Source organism: Gobio gobio (assembly GCF_949357685.1).
Source record: "Gobio gobio genome assembly, chromosome: 17".
NCBI classification, from domain to species: domain Eukaryota; kingdom Metazoa; phylum Chordata; class Actinopteri; order Cypriniformes; family Gobionidae; genus Gobio; species Gobio gobio.
In genome coordinates, this window is record NC_137110.1 from 36,762,295 (window position 1) to 36,777,898 (window position 15,604).

The following is a 15,604-nucleotide window of genomic DNA, read 5'->3' on the forward strand; positions in this document are numbered from 1 at the left end:
GCATGTTGTATAAGTGTATTCTTTTGCATTATTTTTACATTTAATTTTATTGCCGCTTAGTTGAATTATGTTTCTGCTACACAAGTATATGAGTTGTGTTCACAAGGAAAATTGAGTAGAATTACTTAAGGGTGCATGTTGAAGACATTTAAAGTCTATTCGGTCAAACACAAATTAGATGAGTTCAAAATACTTAGAAGTCTAGTCTGATGCAAATAGTTGCCTCAGTTTTTTTGAGTAAAACCAAAGCAATATTTTTTACAGTGAGCCTTGGCTGTAAGTGTGGCCGAGAACTCATAGGCCTTGGATGGCGACACCGGACCCACACTCCGATGCTGCAATCAACATCTTATCCTCCGCAGGAGCCCCAAATGAGAGGCTGGGTCCCCCATGAGAAGGACCAGCAAACTCACCCGGAAGATCCACAGCTTGCGATGCATTCTTTTAGGGAAAAAGCTCTTTTAAGTGCTGATGTGCACAGGAGAAAGGTCGCTGCACAGTGTGCAAATTCTCTGTTTTGGAAGGCGTAATGTTGAATGTGACTGACTGATAGGGAACCAATGTTACTCACAAATGGAGCAGAAACAACTCAACCTTAATGTCTCTTCAGCATTGGAAAGCTTTTCTAATATTAACGCCGGTCCTAAAGCTCTTGTCTGATCATAACCCTTCTTTTTCCAGTGATTTTCCTCTAACCTTTTCTCATTTGTAATGTCTCTCAGCCATCTCTCTCTCTACAGTATTTCTTCAGATCTCCCTCTTGCTCACTCTCTCTCGTCCCCAGTGGTTAAAGTGGGATTTGGCAGGTGGGGGAACCCTCAAATTTTGTGTAGGTGCAACAGGGAAAAATGACAACAACAAATTGAGTATTATGGTATGGCAATACTTTTTGGGACGAGTGTCACTGATGCACCAAGTATCACAATACTTATTTTGATATTTGAATGGTTTTATTTTGGTCCATCTATCTACACTGATATGATGATGATACTATGTTAAAATAATATGCAACACAACTTTGTCTTTCACAATGTAAAGTCAAACATAAAAATGGGAAGTATAAAAATGACACGTAGGGCCCTGGGGCTATAACAAACCCAAGGGCCTCCATAGTAGCCGATCTTGGTGCCACAACGTTTTCTACCACAGAAATAATTAGTATTTTTTTTTTAAAACAAAATCGTCAAAGCACAGAGATACAATGAGTATTTACTGTCTGAATATTCAATTTTAATATTAAGTAGGCCTATATATAAATATTCCAGGCTGCAACACATTAACAGCATAAATGCATTAACTCCAGATGAGGTCAAAGCAAACAGGTTTTCAGAAACCGCAACAAGTTTTGAATATACTGCCTTATGGAGTTTTAAAACCAGCGAGGTCCCAAATTTGAGCTCTTTTGGGGGGCATGGTCCCCCAAGAAAATATTTATTTCTCTGATCTACATATGTGCATTTTAAGATGTTTGAAGGCTAAAAAATTATAATAAAACCATGTTAGTGGCTCTCCTCATTTCGTCACTCTCTCATTTCCATCACTCTTTCTTTTTCTCTCAGTCTCCTCTTGCCCTGTCTCTTCCCCTCCTAAAGCTGAACTCTGGCTGATAGTCTTTTCATTTTCGTCTGTGTCAGTGAAGAAAGTAAACATAGGGTTAACTGATATTTAGCATATTTATATTATATAGCATTTTCTTAGACAAGTTAATTCACTGAAGTATATGAACGCTATAAATACGTTTAATAAATTAATTCACAATATGTACACACACATTCATTATTTTATGCCTAATCTGGTTGAAATTATTTTACAACATTTATTATAGCTATACACCTTGGAAAAATACCGTGGTCCGGACTGGTCCGGTTACCTAATAGCTGACTACAGCCATTATTACAGTCGTGTCGGCAGCCTATAGTTTACCTCAACACTTCACTTTACATGGTCGGAGCCATTCAGTCTGGTTCAGTTTCGCCACAGAGCCTTTACTGTAGGCTACACTTGATGTTGCGCTTGTATTCAAACAGAAAAAGAGACTGTCGTTATCACTTTAAAAGAGTGGCGGAAGCACCGAACGAGTTTGTCAGCGCTGTGCGTGAGACGATCCAACTGCTCTCGCGCTGCGCCTGCTGGCTCTATTTATTTATTATTTATCTGAGGTGCCGGAACGCAGTTCCGGACTGCTTCGGCCCACTTTAACCCCTGCTCGTCCCCCAACCTGAGTGTATAATGCTGATACATGGTTACAAGTGTTGTGGTGCTCAGTCCGATCTACTTTCAACAGTATTTCTCAGAAATTGTTGACTGCACTTTTAATTTCTTAGGGCCAGATTTATTAACAGCTTGCGCCAGCACAAACCCTCTTTTGCCGTTAAAAAACTACAGTCTGGATTTACAAAAAACGTGCAGTGAAAAATTAGCACTGAAAAGGCATGGGCAGTTATTTTTGTGGCTGAACTTGCATATGAATTTCCCTTTCAGACGCAAAATTTAGGGGAGAGTATTTAAATGAATCATGCTAGGTGATTTACTAAGGTTTGCGCTAGTCAATTTACTGATATTTAAAATTTTAAAAAGCATATCTTAAACCAGACGCTAATTTGCGCTGATTTGCTTTGCTCATTATGGAAATGATCCGGCTGTTCGTTCATTTGCGTGTCGGAGGTCATGCACAGAACTTTCCAAACCCATCTGCGCTTTTTTGGAATTAGAATCTCATGCTAATTTGCCATGTTTAGTAAATCTGGCCCTTAGTGTTAAACATATGGCTGTCAGTAGAATGAAAAAAATAATAAATCTCCACTTTTAAAAACTATTTGAAATTTGATATTTTATTTAATTGTATTTTCTTCCTCCATACTTTTATGGTGCTTTTTTGTCATTTTTAATGCTAGTCATTTGCTTTCTTTATATGTAGCAACATGAATATCCTAAACATTGTCTTTAGCGGTATATAGAAGGCAGAAAACCATAAACATTCAGAACAATATACGGGGAGTAAATGATGACAGAATTTTCTTTTTATGGGTACATTGGGAAAGAGACATTGTCATATATACACAACAACGCTACACACATTCCTCTCGCAGAGAGAATAGCTGATTCTCTGTGTTCCTGGCTGATGCTCTGCTGACTGATGGAATGAGAAGGAGAAGAATGCCAGTGAGCAAGCAGAGCAAGGCAGCAGTGGGAGCCAGCATAAATGACGGACCGTAGTGCACACTGAGTTGCAGACGGGGGCACACTATGTGTCTCCGCTGGAGGCCGTACCGCTCTAAAGAGTCAGAGATCTGCACCCACACAGCAAACAACAGCACTACAGACATGATTAAGACACCTGCATGTGAAAGTAGAGAAAAAGATAGAATATTTGCATTAAAAAAAATCACAATAAAATCACTACAAAGTGAGTATTTAATGTTTTTTCTCACCTCCGGTTATAAAGAGAGCCCCTCCAGCCTCATAAAGGCGATGGCTGGTCCAATGGGTTGCACAGATTGTGACAAACCCCCCAATCATCACAGAGAGGACTCCCAGCACAAATATCACGCACCAAAAGGCCCTTTGCACTAACAATGGAAAATACATACTATATACACTGTAAATGAGAATTCCATCATATTGGCAAAATATTATTGAGCAAAATGCTGCTTGACATCTCACCTGTGACAGAGTCTGATGTTAAAATGCTACTGGGAAGTCCTGAAATGGGAGCATGGGAAATGTAGGCTGGCATGCAAACCTTCCGGGATGGCTGATTGGCTGGTGAAAAATGAAGCAGTGTGTTGACAAGAAAAAACAAACAGTCAGGTGTTGTGCTTCCTCGTAGGAAAAGTTCAAGTTTATTTAATTTCAGGCATGTTTATTTAAAAATAAGTGTCAGCAAAAATGTAGTGCCTGTAAGAATTCCTAGCTATCTATAGAAAAGAGGAAGTGAAGAGCAGATATTCTCAGTTTAGAAACTATCAATGCATTCAGAAAATATTCACATTTATTTTTCACATTTTGTTGTAGACTTCCAAACTTGCCAAACTTCTACACTAAAATTTACATGCATACCCTTATACTGACAAAGCAAAAATCACACTTGTAATGACTTGTGAATGAAAAATCACATTGGCATAAGTATTTAGACCCAATGGCAATTTGAGCTATTTTGAGTCCACCCGTGACAAAATACCCATAAGCCTACTACTTAATAATAATGCATCTGAAATTGCACACTGTGTAGGTCCTACAGTAAATTTTAATTTGAACTTACTTCGCGACATTTAAAAAAAGTTCTACATCGTATGAATATTTGTAGGATGAATGTAATCCGGATGTTCTACATCTGCCATGTTGTTACTGTAACGTGAACAGGGCCTGAAATTAATGCTGCGTTCCAGGCAGGTTTTTGAGCCCATAAGTAACAACTTCAAACCACGACTCAAGTCTTTGTAGCGTTCCAGACAAAGTCATGCCAAACTGCCTGAGCGCAAGAAATTGTGGTAGCTATGTAAACAAAGCATGGCGGACCGTACAGGGCTTATGCTCATTTACAATAATTTATATCGCCAAAGGTGCTTACTCCTTGCTTATTTGAGGGAAATGAAGGAGAAAAAACGGCGCATACGGCAAGAGAAGCTGTTATACCTTTTACGTTATTTGTATATTTGTTTCATAAACACCGCATCCGTAGGGGCTGCCATTGTTGTTTCACGAGCTATGTGACGTCAGAGCTTGTAACTGGGAGTACATCGATCTAGTATGAGTTCACGGGTGTGAAGTCACGGGTTTGACTGCCGTTCCAGTGCACTTTTAACGGGTAGAAGGTTGGAAAAACACAGGTTACAGGTTGCCTGGAACATGGCATAACACTCGCCAAATGCGGGTGAATTTTGTAATTGGCGGGTAACACTGTGCCAATGAGAATTGAGTGATTCATTAGGCAGTTTGAGAGGATCAGCTGCTGTTTTGGAACGTTCATGCGATCGTAAAGAAGATGAGGCCCTTCTCTGACTACGTTTGGATGTGAGAGTAAGTATTAAAGGTCCGATGGCATGAAAATTTCATTTTATGAGGTTTTTCAACAATAATATGAGTTACCCTAGCCTGCATATGGTCCCCAAGTGGCTAGAAATTTTGATGGGTGTAAACCAAGTTCTGGCTGTCTTTCTCTGCCTTTGAGAAAATGAGAGCTCAGATGAGCTGATCTGGAATTTTCCTGTTATGACACCATAACAGTAATGGTTACCTCCCCTTCCTCTGCTTTGCCAGCCCGGAGCATTCGGAGAAAATGGATTCAGTTTATGTCAGCAAAGGCTTTCAAACAGACTTTACGATATGGATTCGACAGCACCGCGACAAACAGTGAGTAACAGTGTTCATTAATGCCTGATCTGTGATCAGTGATTTCTGATGTGTAGCTAATCATTCAAGTTCACTCAGACTTTCTTTCTAGATCGTTTAATGATCGCTGTCTTGATGCCCTAAGCGTAATGCATCAGTGAATCAAGCCAGTGACTAAAGCGATCGCTTCTGTTAGTAGCATGAAACAAATAAGTTATTTAAGTGATTCAACTTCTAGAGAGCGATCAAAGAACTCTCTTTATAATGTCCGGAGCTGTCAATCACACGTCGCGAGTGTATCTGCACACTTGTCCAAACTGCCGTTATAATGAATGAAGCTGTTATGCTGCACAAAGCTCTTACTGTATTCCTGTCGATGTCGTCTTTGCTGTTAGTTGTGGTGAAAGCATTTTGTGAGAGAAAACGCGTTACAATGAGGAGATCACTGCATTCACGCGATCAACAGACTGTCTGTCTACTCAATGCTCATCACTGCAGCATTTCATGTGATAGGAATCAGGGCTCCGAACCGGTTCAAGGAACGAAAACGAAAACCGGAAATGAACGAAATTTTAAGAGGAACAAAAACGAAAACGAAATCAAAATCAATTTGAATCGTTCTGAACAGAAACGTTAATTTGAAATGACCATTAACCGGTTAATAACGTTATTTTATCGTTCTCGTTAATATTTTAATTTGGCAGTGACCAATAATGAATAGAGTAGTACAGCATGTGACGTTGACGGATCAAGCGTGAGTGAAATGCCCGCGCACCAGTCATCTATGAATCTACCGGTAACGCAAGTCAGTGTAGAGCGCGCATTTACATGCCTCAAGTACATTTCGTTCCCCGCTGAGGCCTACAATGAATGTGCAGGTATTGGAGGACATTATTTTCATACGTTTAAATAAGTAGTACGGACTTTAAGCTCAAATAGTCTGATTTAGGCTAGTTTGTGGATTCCGTTTTAAGCCTATCCAAGTAGGTTACTAGCATCTATCGAACATTTTTCCTATAGTCTTTCAGATTGCCAATACAGGACAGGTAAATGTTTTCTATATAGAAGGTTGATGCTTCGTATTAAATGGTATGTTATATTGCATTAAATGATCAAGCTTTATTAGCTGACTGAATTTGATTATGTGATGCAGACGTGTTGCGCAGTGTTTGCTTTGAAATTAGCAGATGACGGTGTATTAAAAGAGCAATGGTTATCCAGTTTATTTATTCTTTATTCATGCGATTTTTAAAACAAGTCGTGTTGAAAAAAAGTTATGTACAAAGAATGTTATCACTCTTCTGAAAAGAATTAGGCATAAGAGGGCTACTTTCCGCTCCATTAAAACAGGTCAATATTTGTCCAACTGTTTATGCTTTGTAATTAATGCATGTATTTCTGTTGTGGTTTTAAAAATGTTATGAAATAAATATCAAATGCAATGATGTCAGCCAATCACAACAGTGGCCGTTTTCACTGAAGTCTCACAGCAGACACGCCCCTTGAAACAGAGCATTCAAGCCAGAGGGCTAATATCAGTATAGAAAAAATGCCTTTTATTTCTAAATTATGACATTTTTTTATGTAAAAATCATACTAACAATATAAGTACACCTCAGGAAACATTATAAAATAATAGAAAAATACCATGCCATGGGACCTTTAAACTGTTGGCGAGATGGGATGAGATAATGCAACACTTACGTAGGCTATACAGTACAATAACAGTTGCACAGATGTGTGTGTGTGCATGTTGGGAGTTGGGAACCAGTGAGAAAATGTAAGATACCTGATAACTTTACCAGTAATAATAATATTAATTTAGTTCTGCTTAACGGTTCCTGAACGTGTCTATGTGACTAAATCAGCCATCAACACAGCCACGTGTGATTTGTTTACATACGAGCTGCGGTAGGTCTATATCTGTGGACTTATTAGCAGCTAGCAGTCTGTATATGACTGTCTGTGACACAGGAAATCAATGAATAAAAAGATTTTTAAAAATTATATTCTAAGAGTTATTATTACTTATATTTATTTCGGTAATAACTTGACATCACTTAAATGTGTATTCTTACAAGTTAAAGAACAACACTCTAAATGCTGGGTTGTTTTAACCCAAATTTGGGTCAAATATGGACAAACCCAGCCATTGGGTTAAATTTTTACATTACATTTTTAACCCAAATGTTGGGTTTGTCCATATTTGACCCAAAACATTCTTGAATGTTTGTGCAATTCCTGTTTTTCACCTTTATGATGCAAATACAAAAAAAACTGGCTGGTAAAAAGTCACTGTGGCTGGTGGTCAAAAAAGTTAATTTCAGGCCCTGAACGTGAACTTCCAGCATCAGTTGCGTCGCTTGACTGCCATTCGTAAATCCTCTCCTGTGGCCTCATGAGATAGTAAAGTGTCCATTGAATGTGCACTTCAAAATCTTGGCGGAAGTATAAGGTCATACAGGTACTTTTCGCCTATACTGTTTTTCAAATATATGTATTCGGACATACTACTCTGTTGTTTGTTTTTCCCAGTACTCTGTACTGTTTTTCGCATACTATGTAGTAGGGAAGTATTGGATTTCAGATGTAGCGTTAGTTTCTAGTTTGTGTTCCATTGATGTCATGATGATTCATTGATTAGTTCAACTGTTTTGTATTTAGTTAGTTCATTATCCTGTGTAAATATCAGTTCATGGTCTTGTGTGGTTATGTATGCAGCACAGTTCCGTTTTATTTTCGTGTTGGGTGTCACTCTTTTGTTTTAAGTTAAGCTGATATGATCCGTATCATCTTTATCATAATGTAACAAAAAGAAGGGGGGTTAATATGGGGTAAAAAAAAACTCTTAGAATATATTCTAAGTATTACAATGTAATTTTAAGAAGTGTTTAAAAATATAAGCAATGTCTCTTTCTCTCCTTTTCCCCCTTTTTTCAAATGCAAGCAATTTAACACAAGCAATAGTGCATTTTTTTAAAGTTCAGAGTACAAAAGAAAGAGTTGACCTACTGATCCAAAAAGCCAACATGCTGTCCTGCTCTCCATTTGTACCGCTATATGAACATCTCCAAAAGAGGCCCTCATGGTAGAACAGTAGGGGGTTCTCAGCCTGATCTGGTCGTGTTTGAGAGATATCCTAATTAAACAAAATAAAAAAATATAAAAATCAAGAAATAAATGGTCCTTTAATATTGATATTTTTCTTTTATTTTATCCTGCTGAAAGGTCACTATCATGTTTGGTTTGAATTATTGTGCTTTACAAAGTAACAAGCAAGCCTTCTTTGGTCAGCTGCAGCTTCAGAAAGCATTTTTTGTTGGTGAATAACATGGCTGTGCTGGTAAACAAGCAGCAATAAAAAGCATAATGCATAAACTCAATTTATTCATATTATCTGAGCCATTAACATCCATGGAACCTTTCCATTGTACAAAATGTACTTTATGGTGGGAAAAATGTTATTTAGATTATTAAAATGTTCTTCACACTAAGACATTTTTTTTACTTTTAAAGTGTCCCTATTATGCTATTTTAAAGGTTTCAAATTTTGTTTTGGAGGTCACCAACAATAGGTTTACACCTAATGTCTATAAACACTTTATTTTTCTCATATACAGTGCAGCATCACCTTTTTTCACACTGTCTGAAACAACAGCGTCTTCTCGACATGTTGACAACACAAACCAAACTTTTGCAGGCCTCAGCTAAAAACTCAGTGTTTGAGGGCGTCTCAAAGTAGACGTTGTTCACGGGCAGCCAATAAGACCATAGGTGAGCATTATGCAAATTTGTTACAAATCTACGTAGGTTTGTGTAGGAAGTAAGACTGGAATTACTGACGACTTGTTTCAGGCAGTTTAGAATCAAATCTTTATTTTGGGAGACTATAGAGGGTATGCATGTGATGTCATCGTCGGCATGAGTGACTACGCTTTTACCCACTGAGTGGCAAATAGATTTGACAAGAAATCTGAGTTACATTTTTACAGACTGCCAAAAGCTACAGAAATGAGAAGCAAATGGATTGCTGCAGTTCACAGAAACAACTGGACTCCAGGCAGCAAAACGTGAATTTGCAGTTATCAATTTGTGTCAATATGTAGAATTTTGGGGTAAAATCGTATCTTATTTATTGTATTGTTATATATTGTACTGACAACTCATCAATGAAATATTTAAAATATTATATTCTGCATTATTGGATGTTTTTAAATAAACTGACAAAAACTATACACGTTTTATGGCTGGATGATATGACAATATATATAACAAGTGATCACCCGGATTTAGACCTGTATTTATATAGTGTTCACATGCAAATTTGCTTTATGTATTTATAATATATACATATATTTATAATTAGTGTTGGGTAAGTTACACTAAAAAAGTAATGAATTACTAGTTACTAATTACATCTTCAATAGTGTAATTAGATTACTATACAAATTACTCTCTCCAAAAAGTATTTGGATAGACATGAAACGGCTCTTTTAATTCATTCAAAAAAATAATATAAAACTACATAAATTATTCTTATTAACTGACCAAAGTATTAAAAATGCTACAGGATTCAAAGGATACATAAAAACATGCATTTTAAAGTTAGACTTAAAATGTTGATGTTAATCCCCCTATTGTATTATATTTAATAGTTCTCAGTCTAAAGTATTTAGTTAAATTACATCATAAGTAACTGTAATTAAATTACAGAAAAAATAATAAAAAATCCCATGCTTTACTTTTTCAAGCGAAAAGTAATTCAATTACAGTTACTAATTACTTAGTAACTAGTTTCACCCAACACTGTTTATAATACAATTATGTAGTGGGAAAGTAACATCAATGCATATCCTCTATAGCTCCAATTGTGCACCCTAATCTTTGAAACTTTGCAGACCTTTTACATTCAGAAACATATTATATTATATGGAAGGTAATATCTGGAGAGAGAGAAAAAAAACATAATATGGCCACTTAAAAACTGTTCACTAAAAGGTTCTTTGGGAAACCCAAAACATTTGTGGCAAAAGTTTGAAACATCAACAATACAATGCAGGCTCATGATTCTAATGGTCTCAGAAGGATTCATTTATTCTTGTCTGATGTATCAGATAAAGCTCTGTATTGCTGAATTCTTTCTGAAGTCACTTAACTGTGTAGTTAAAGTCTTAAACACACGGACAAATATTTTTAACACACAGCAAATATGTCCAATCCTTACCTCTGTGACTCTGAAAAAAGCCACATGATCACAAGATTCAAATACCATAAGCCAGTAATCGGACCCAATAGATCCCAGGAGGAACATTGAGCTAAGAGCTCCAAAAAATCCAGCCAGGAACCGTAAAACTACCAGACGCATAACTGCTGAAAAAATAATTTTCTTGTCAGTCTCTCAATCAAATTTAAATGCTTGCATTAGTAGTTGGTTTGTGTTACCAACACTGTCCAGCTGGTTTGTTACTCATCTCTCTACATTATTTCTTGTCCTTCAAGCAAAATGTTTGGTTCTATCTCCCACCGGTGTGGCCACTGTGCAATGACCAATGATATAAAAAGACCAGACGCCACTATTCTTAGAGTCTAGCTGTAGGGACTTGTTTAAAAACATAAGTCTGGTCCAGTTCAACAAAATAAATCTAAACCGCTAATAAAAATCATCTGTTTATGTAACTGAAGAGACCTATGTGTGACTGAAATGTTTAATCACTGACTGTAGCACTTCTGATATCATGTTACACTGTGCAATCAGAGAACACTGGATTTCCAACTGAATCTGGTCTGGCGAGGTAATGGAATAGAAAATAGCATCTGTCATCATGCATTACTGGAGTCAGTATTTGGTTCCCGTCTTTAATAAAAATAGCTGTACGACTGTGAAGAGTTTATTTAACTGTGAAATAGATCTATACATATCTCAAGACACTGATGTCCTATTCATGTACTTGTGAAATAACTATACTGCAATATTAACTTGTGTTGTATGTTTTAAATAATGTGAAAATAAAACACATACAGTAAGTGCACTTACACCTGCATGACAGATTATTCTGCTGTCATCAGAGCAGTGACCTTGATCTTTGCCTGTAAAAAAAATGGTAGTTAACATTTAACGCATACAGTGTATCTGCAAATATATTTGATTTACCACTATTATAGTAACTCAATATGAAAAAACATATATTTTAAATATGCAAAATACCGGTATGTCTGGTTTAAGCAACTTACCCTTGTTTTACATGAGTGTGAATTTGAAATAAATATATTAAGTACATTATCCATGTCTACACGTATTCACAAAGACACACAGCACAAACCTAAAAGTCTGTCTGGCTTTCAGAAATTTGATTATTTAAAAAGTCAATATTGCTTAAATTGATTAATTTAAGTGACTTGCATAACTGGATTTGTGCAAACAAACAAACAAACAAACAAACAGGTGGATAAAAAAGGAACTTTTATACGCAGCTCAGGGTTATGTATATAACCCGGTTCCCTGAGAAGGGGAATAAAACGGCGCGTCATGGTGTTGACACAAATGGGAATGCCTACAGCACGACAGGCTGTGGAAAGTGTACAAGTTGCACATGCACATTGCTCTTGCTGACGCCCAAGAAGCAGCAGTACTATGGGTAAAATGGGCCTTAACTCCTAGAGGCACAGCAACCCAGCGCGCCTCATAGGCTAAAGTGACTGCATTCGAAAGCCAATAAGATATTGTCTATTGGAATATTGGTTGCGCCCTCCAAAGCAGACAAAAAGTTGATCAGATTTACAACACTGGCCTGAACGTTTGATATCCTAAGAGCCCTGACTGGACATAACTTATTAAGCTTCTCCTGCTCCTGAGTTTCAAACATTGTATGTGTAATAATTTCACTTTTGGGCCCAAACAAGGGACGCCAATTATGTAGTGATTTTACCTTCGTCCATCCAAGGACGTTAAGTAAGATAATGATTGGTACTCACGTCACCGCGGACGTTGATTTTTGGATCACACGTCACTTAAGGTGTGGTTATGAGTACATCAGATGACCACCTTCCCCCTCTCTTAGTTTGGGACACTAGTCAAGGTCTTTTACCTTGGCTCTATGAGAACACTCCAAACAGGAGGCGGTTCAATCATTTTAGATTGAATGTAAAGTGGGGAGAGTTAGTCAGCTGATTTATCTGAAAGATTGGTGAGATTTCTAACTTGTAGAGCCTTTTCTGTATTATCAGCACAAGTAAGACACAACTGTAATAAAATAGATTTTATTAACAAAAGATAAACAAGAATAACTAACACAACTACTAAATGAATACAATGAATGATAAAGGAATAAAGTGCATAAGATACATAAAATACATGTGATTAAGTTGAGTGTGGCTATGGAAGAGTTGCGTTATCTTATGGAAAGATAAACTGTTGTTTCTCTGAAACTAAGGTGAAGAACCTTATTATGCTACAAACAAATAAACGAAAGATTATTTGTTATTAACTAGCATCAGTTAAATTACCTCTAATGTAAATTAGAAAATCATATACTGATAATATACAACAATGCCATGGTTTCTGGAAAGAGGTTTGGTTAAGTGATATTTACGTTCCACTTGGTTGAGGAAGCAGTCCGATGGAGGTGACTTCTTCCACTGGTTGTGCTGGGTGACAATGCAGTGGGAAAGGAGCTGGAATCAGTTTCAACAGTCTTGAACACGAAGATCTGTGGGATGCTGATCTCCTGGAGCACCAAAGGGTCCTAAATCTGGAACACGCAGATGAGGCCCTGAAGTAGGTGCAGAAGGTCCTTAATCTGGAACGCGCAGACGAAGGAACCTCGAAGCGAAGGTTTGCTCTCCTGAGCTTAACCTTGTTGCAAATGTCTCTGTGTGTCTTCTGACTCTGTGGGTCAGGCACTCAGGACTTGGTCAATCCGCTTTGGTCTCTCTGGCATGGAGACTCGGGACGTACTGTAGTCGTCTCGCTGGACTAAAACTCTGAACGTAGTGGTTGTTAATGTCTCTTTCCTCACAGGCTGGAGGCTCAGAATGTGGTTGTATCTGTTGCTGCCTCACAAGCTGTAGATTCAGATCCTTGGATCTTTTGTTGTCTCTCTGGATGAACCAGAGGCTTAGAACTTGGTGAACTGTTACAGTCTCATCCTTGCTGGTGAGACTCAGAACTTGTTGCTCTGTCACAATCTCTCTCAAGGAGAAATTCAGAACCAGGTGTGTCTGTTGAAAGGGTACCTTTATCCTTTTCCGAATAGGAGGAGATTGCAATTTGGTGCTTCTCCATTCCAGTGTTGCAATTAGCTGCTGGCATCAGAGGGGGTCCACAGTGAGACTCACCCTCCTTTCTTCTGTGGAACTCATTCGCATACTGTACACAGTTAGAAGTCTTTAAAGTGTCTTTAAAGTTTACCAATGCATTTCTCACTTTCCAAACCACCATCAGAATACCCTTGGCAATATTCTAAACAAATAGAAACCAAATATGATGGGAAAAGATTGAACTGTTCATTAATTTGTTCATTAACAGCTGATTCTGTGTAAGATGTTGCATTACAAATAGCTGTCACTGAGAATACTTATTTCTCTGAATAAGTATGAAATGGATGTGTGTAGTTTACATCAGTCTTAAGGTTTCCAAACATAGTTATGAATGGATTTAGATGAATCATTGTGGTCTTTGCTTCACCCAGTACTGCTGAGGTCCTGTGGAATTTTTATGGCAGTCATAGACCAGGACATTAGGGATGTGGGTGAAGGGCAGGTACTGCATTTGGGCCAATGAGATGTCTTGTCCTTCCTGGGCTTGGTACAAGAGCTGGTCTTTTTGGCCTCTAAGAGGTGTCTGGATGTTGTCATAGCATCTTATCTGATGGCGTTGGACAGTTTGTTTGTCTCCGTCTACCAAGATCCAATCAAAATGTAGCAAACCTTTGTCCACTGTTATGGACAGAGAGTGGCCCGGCCATAAACTGGGCCCTGGAATGTGCTGTCTACTACATAGAAAGCTTGAAGAACAACAGGTTGAATGGCGAAGAAGGCACTACACCCAACAAGTTGTTTGCGCTTTACCTGTGGATGAAACAGGTTCTACGCGGAGATTACAAAACCCAGTGGTGTTGGGTGTAGCCCAGCACGCAGATGTCTGCCAATGGCGCACCATTCGACAGGGCTGAAGAAGCTGCAATGCCCCTGGTAGAGTGAGCTCTGAGCTCTGAGCTCTAAGGGACAAGGTACGCCTTGGGCTTGGTAATCCAGATGAATGGCGTCCACTATCCAGTGGGGCATTCTTTGTTTGGAGACAGCCTTCTACCTCTGCTGACCTCCAAAGCAGACAAAGAGCTGATCAGATCAGATCTTCTGAAGCTCTGTGTGCAGTCCAGGTATATGCGCAAAGCGTGCATTGGGCACAGCAGAGACAGAGCTTGGTCTCCCTCATCACATCACACTTGCAGATTCACCACTTGGTCACTGAAGGGAGTAGTGGGAACTTTGAGAATGTAGCCGGGCCGGGTTCTCAGGACAGCTTGAGAGCTGGGCGGTACTCTAGGCACAAATTGCTGATGGAGAGGGTCACCAAGTGGTGAATCTGCAAGTGTGGTCAGGAGGGCCATCTTCATGGAGAGGGCATTGAGCGTGACTGACTCTAAGGACTCAACCGGATCTCTCTATAGGGCCTGTAAGACCAAGGAGAGATCCCAAGAGGTAATGAGGCATAGTTTTGGAGGAATCAACCTCCGTGCACCTCTCAGGAATCTGACTAACAGGTCATTCTTAAGGACCTGCTACCCACCGTGCCATGGTTTTCTGCTATTGCAGCCATGTACATCTTGAGGGAAGAAGTGGACAGCCGCTTCTCTAGGTCTTCTTGGAGAAATACTATTTTTTTTATTTTGCAAGAGAAGTGAAATCGGGTGTATATGTTGTCAGCACAATATGGTGTAATGGTTTTGGGTTTTGTTTGTGTTCATGTCTTTGTATTTATGCTCCTTGTGCTGTTCCTGGTTTTGTCATGTGTTCCTGTTTGTCATGTGATCCTGCCATGTGCTCCATTGTCATGTGATTCCCTTGTCCTCATGTTCAATGTTCTCATTGGTTGATTTAGTCATGTGGGTTCTCAATTAAGTTTTGTCATTGGTTCATTATTTAATTGTTCACAGGTGTTCCTTGTTAGTCATTAGTCCATGTGTATTTAAACCCTCAAGTTTGCCATGCGTATTTGTCTAGTATTTGTCTAGACCTATACCGTAAATATATACCGTTTAATATACCTATACCG

At 38.5% G+C, this 15,604-nt stretch overlaps 1 protein-coding gene across 1 annotated transcript; it reads right to left on the reverse strand.

Moving 5' to 3' along the window:
* Positions 1-1,718: 1,718 nt before the first annotated feature.
* On the reverse strand, positions 1,719-11,045 carry tmem182b (transmembrane protein 182b). The gene is made up of 5 exons (XM_079840375.1): positions 10,556-11,045; positions 8,344-8,470; positions 3,664-3,762; positions 3,432-3,569; positions 1,719-3,337 (listed from the first exon to the last, which is right to left on the reverse strand). The coding sequence occupies exons 1-5, from the start codon at positions 10,694-10,696 to the stop codon at positions 3,069-3,071; spliced, it is 774 nt and encodes a 257-aa protein (XP_079696501.1). The 5' UTR covers positions 10,697-11,045; the 3' UTR covers positions 1,719-3,068.
* Positions 11,046-15,604: the final 4,559 nt, after the last annotated feature.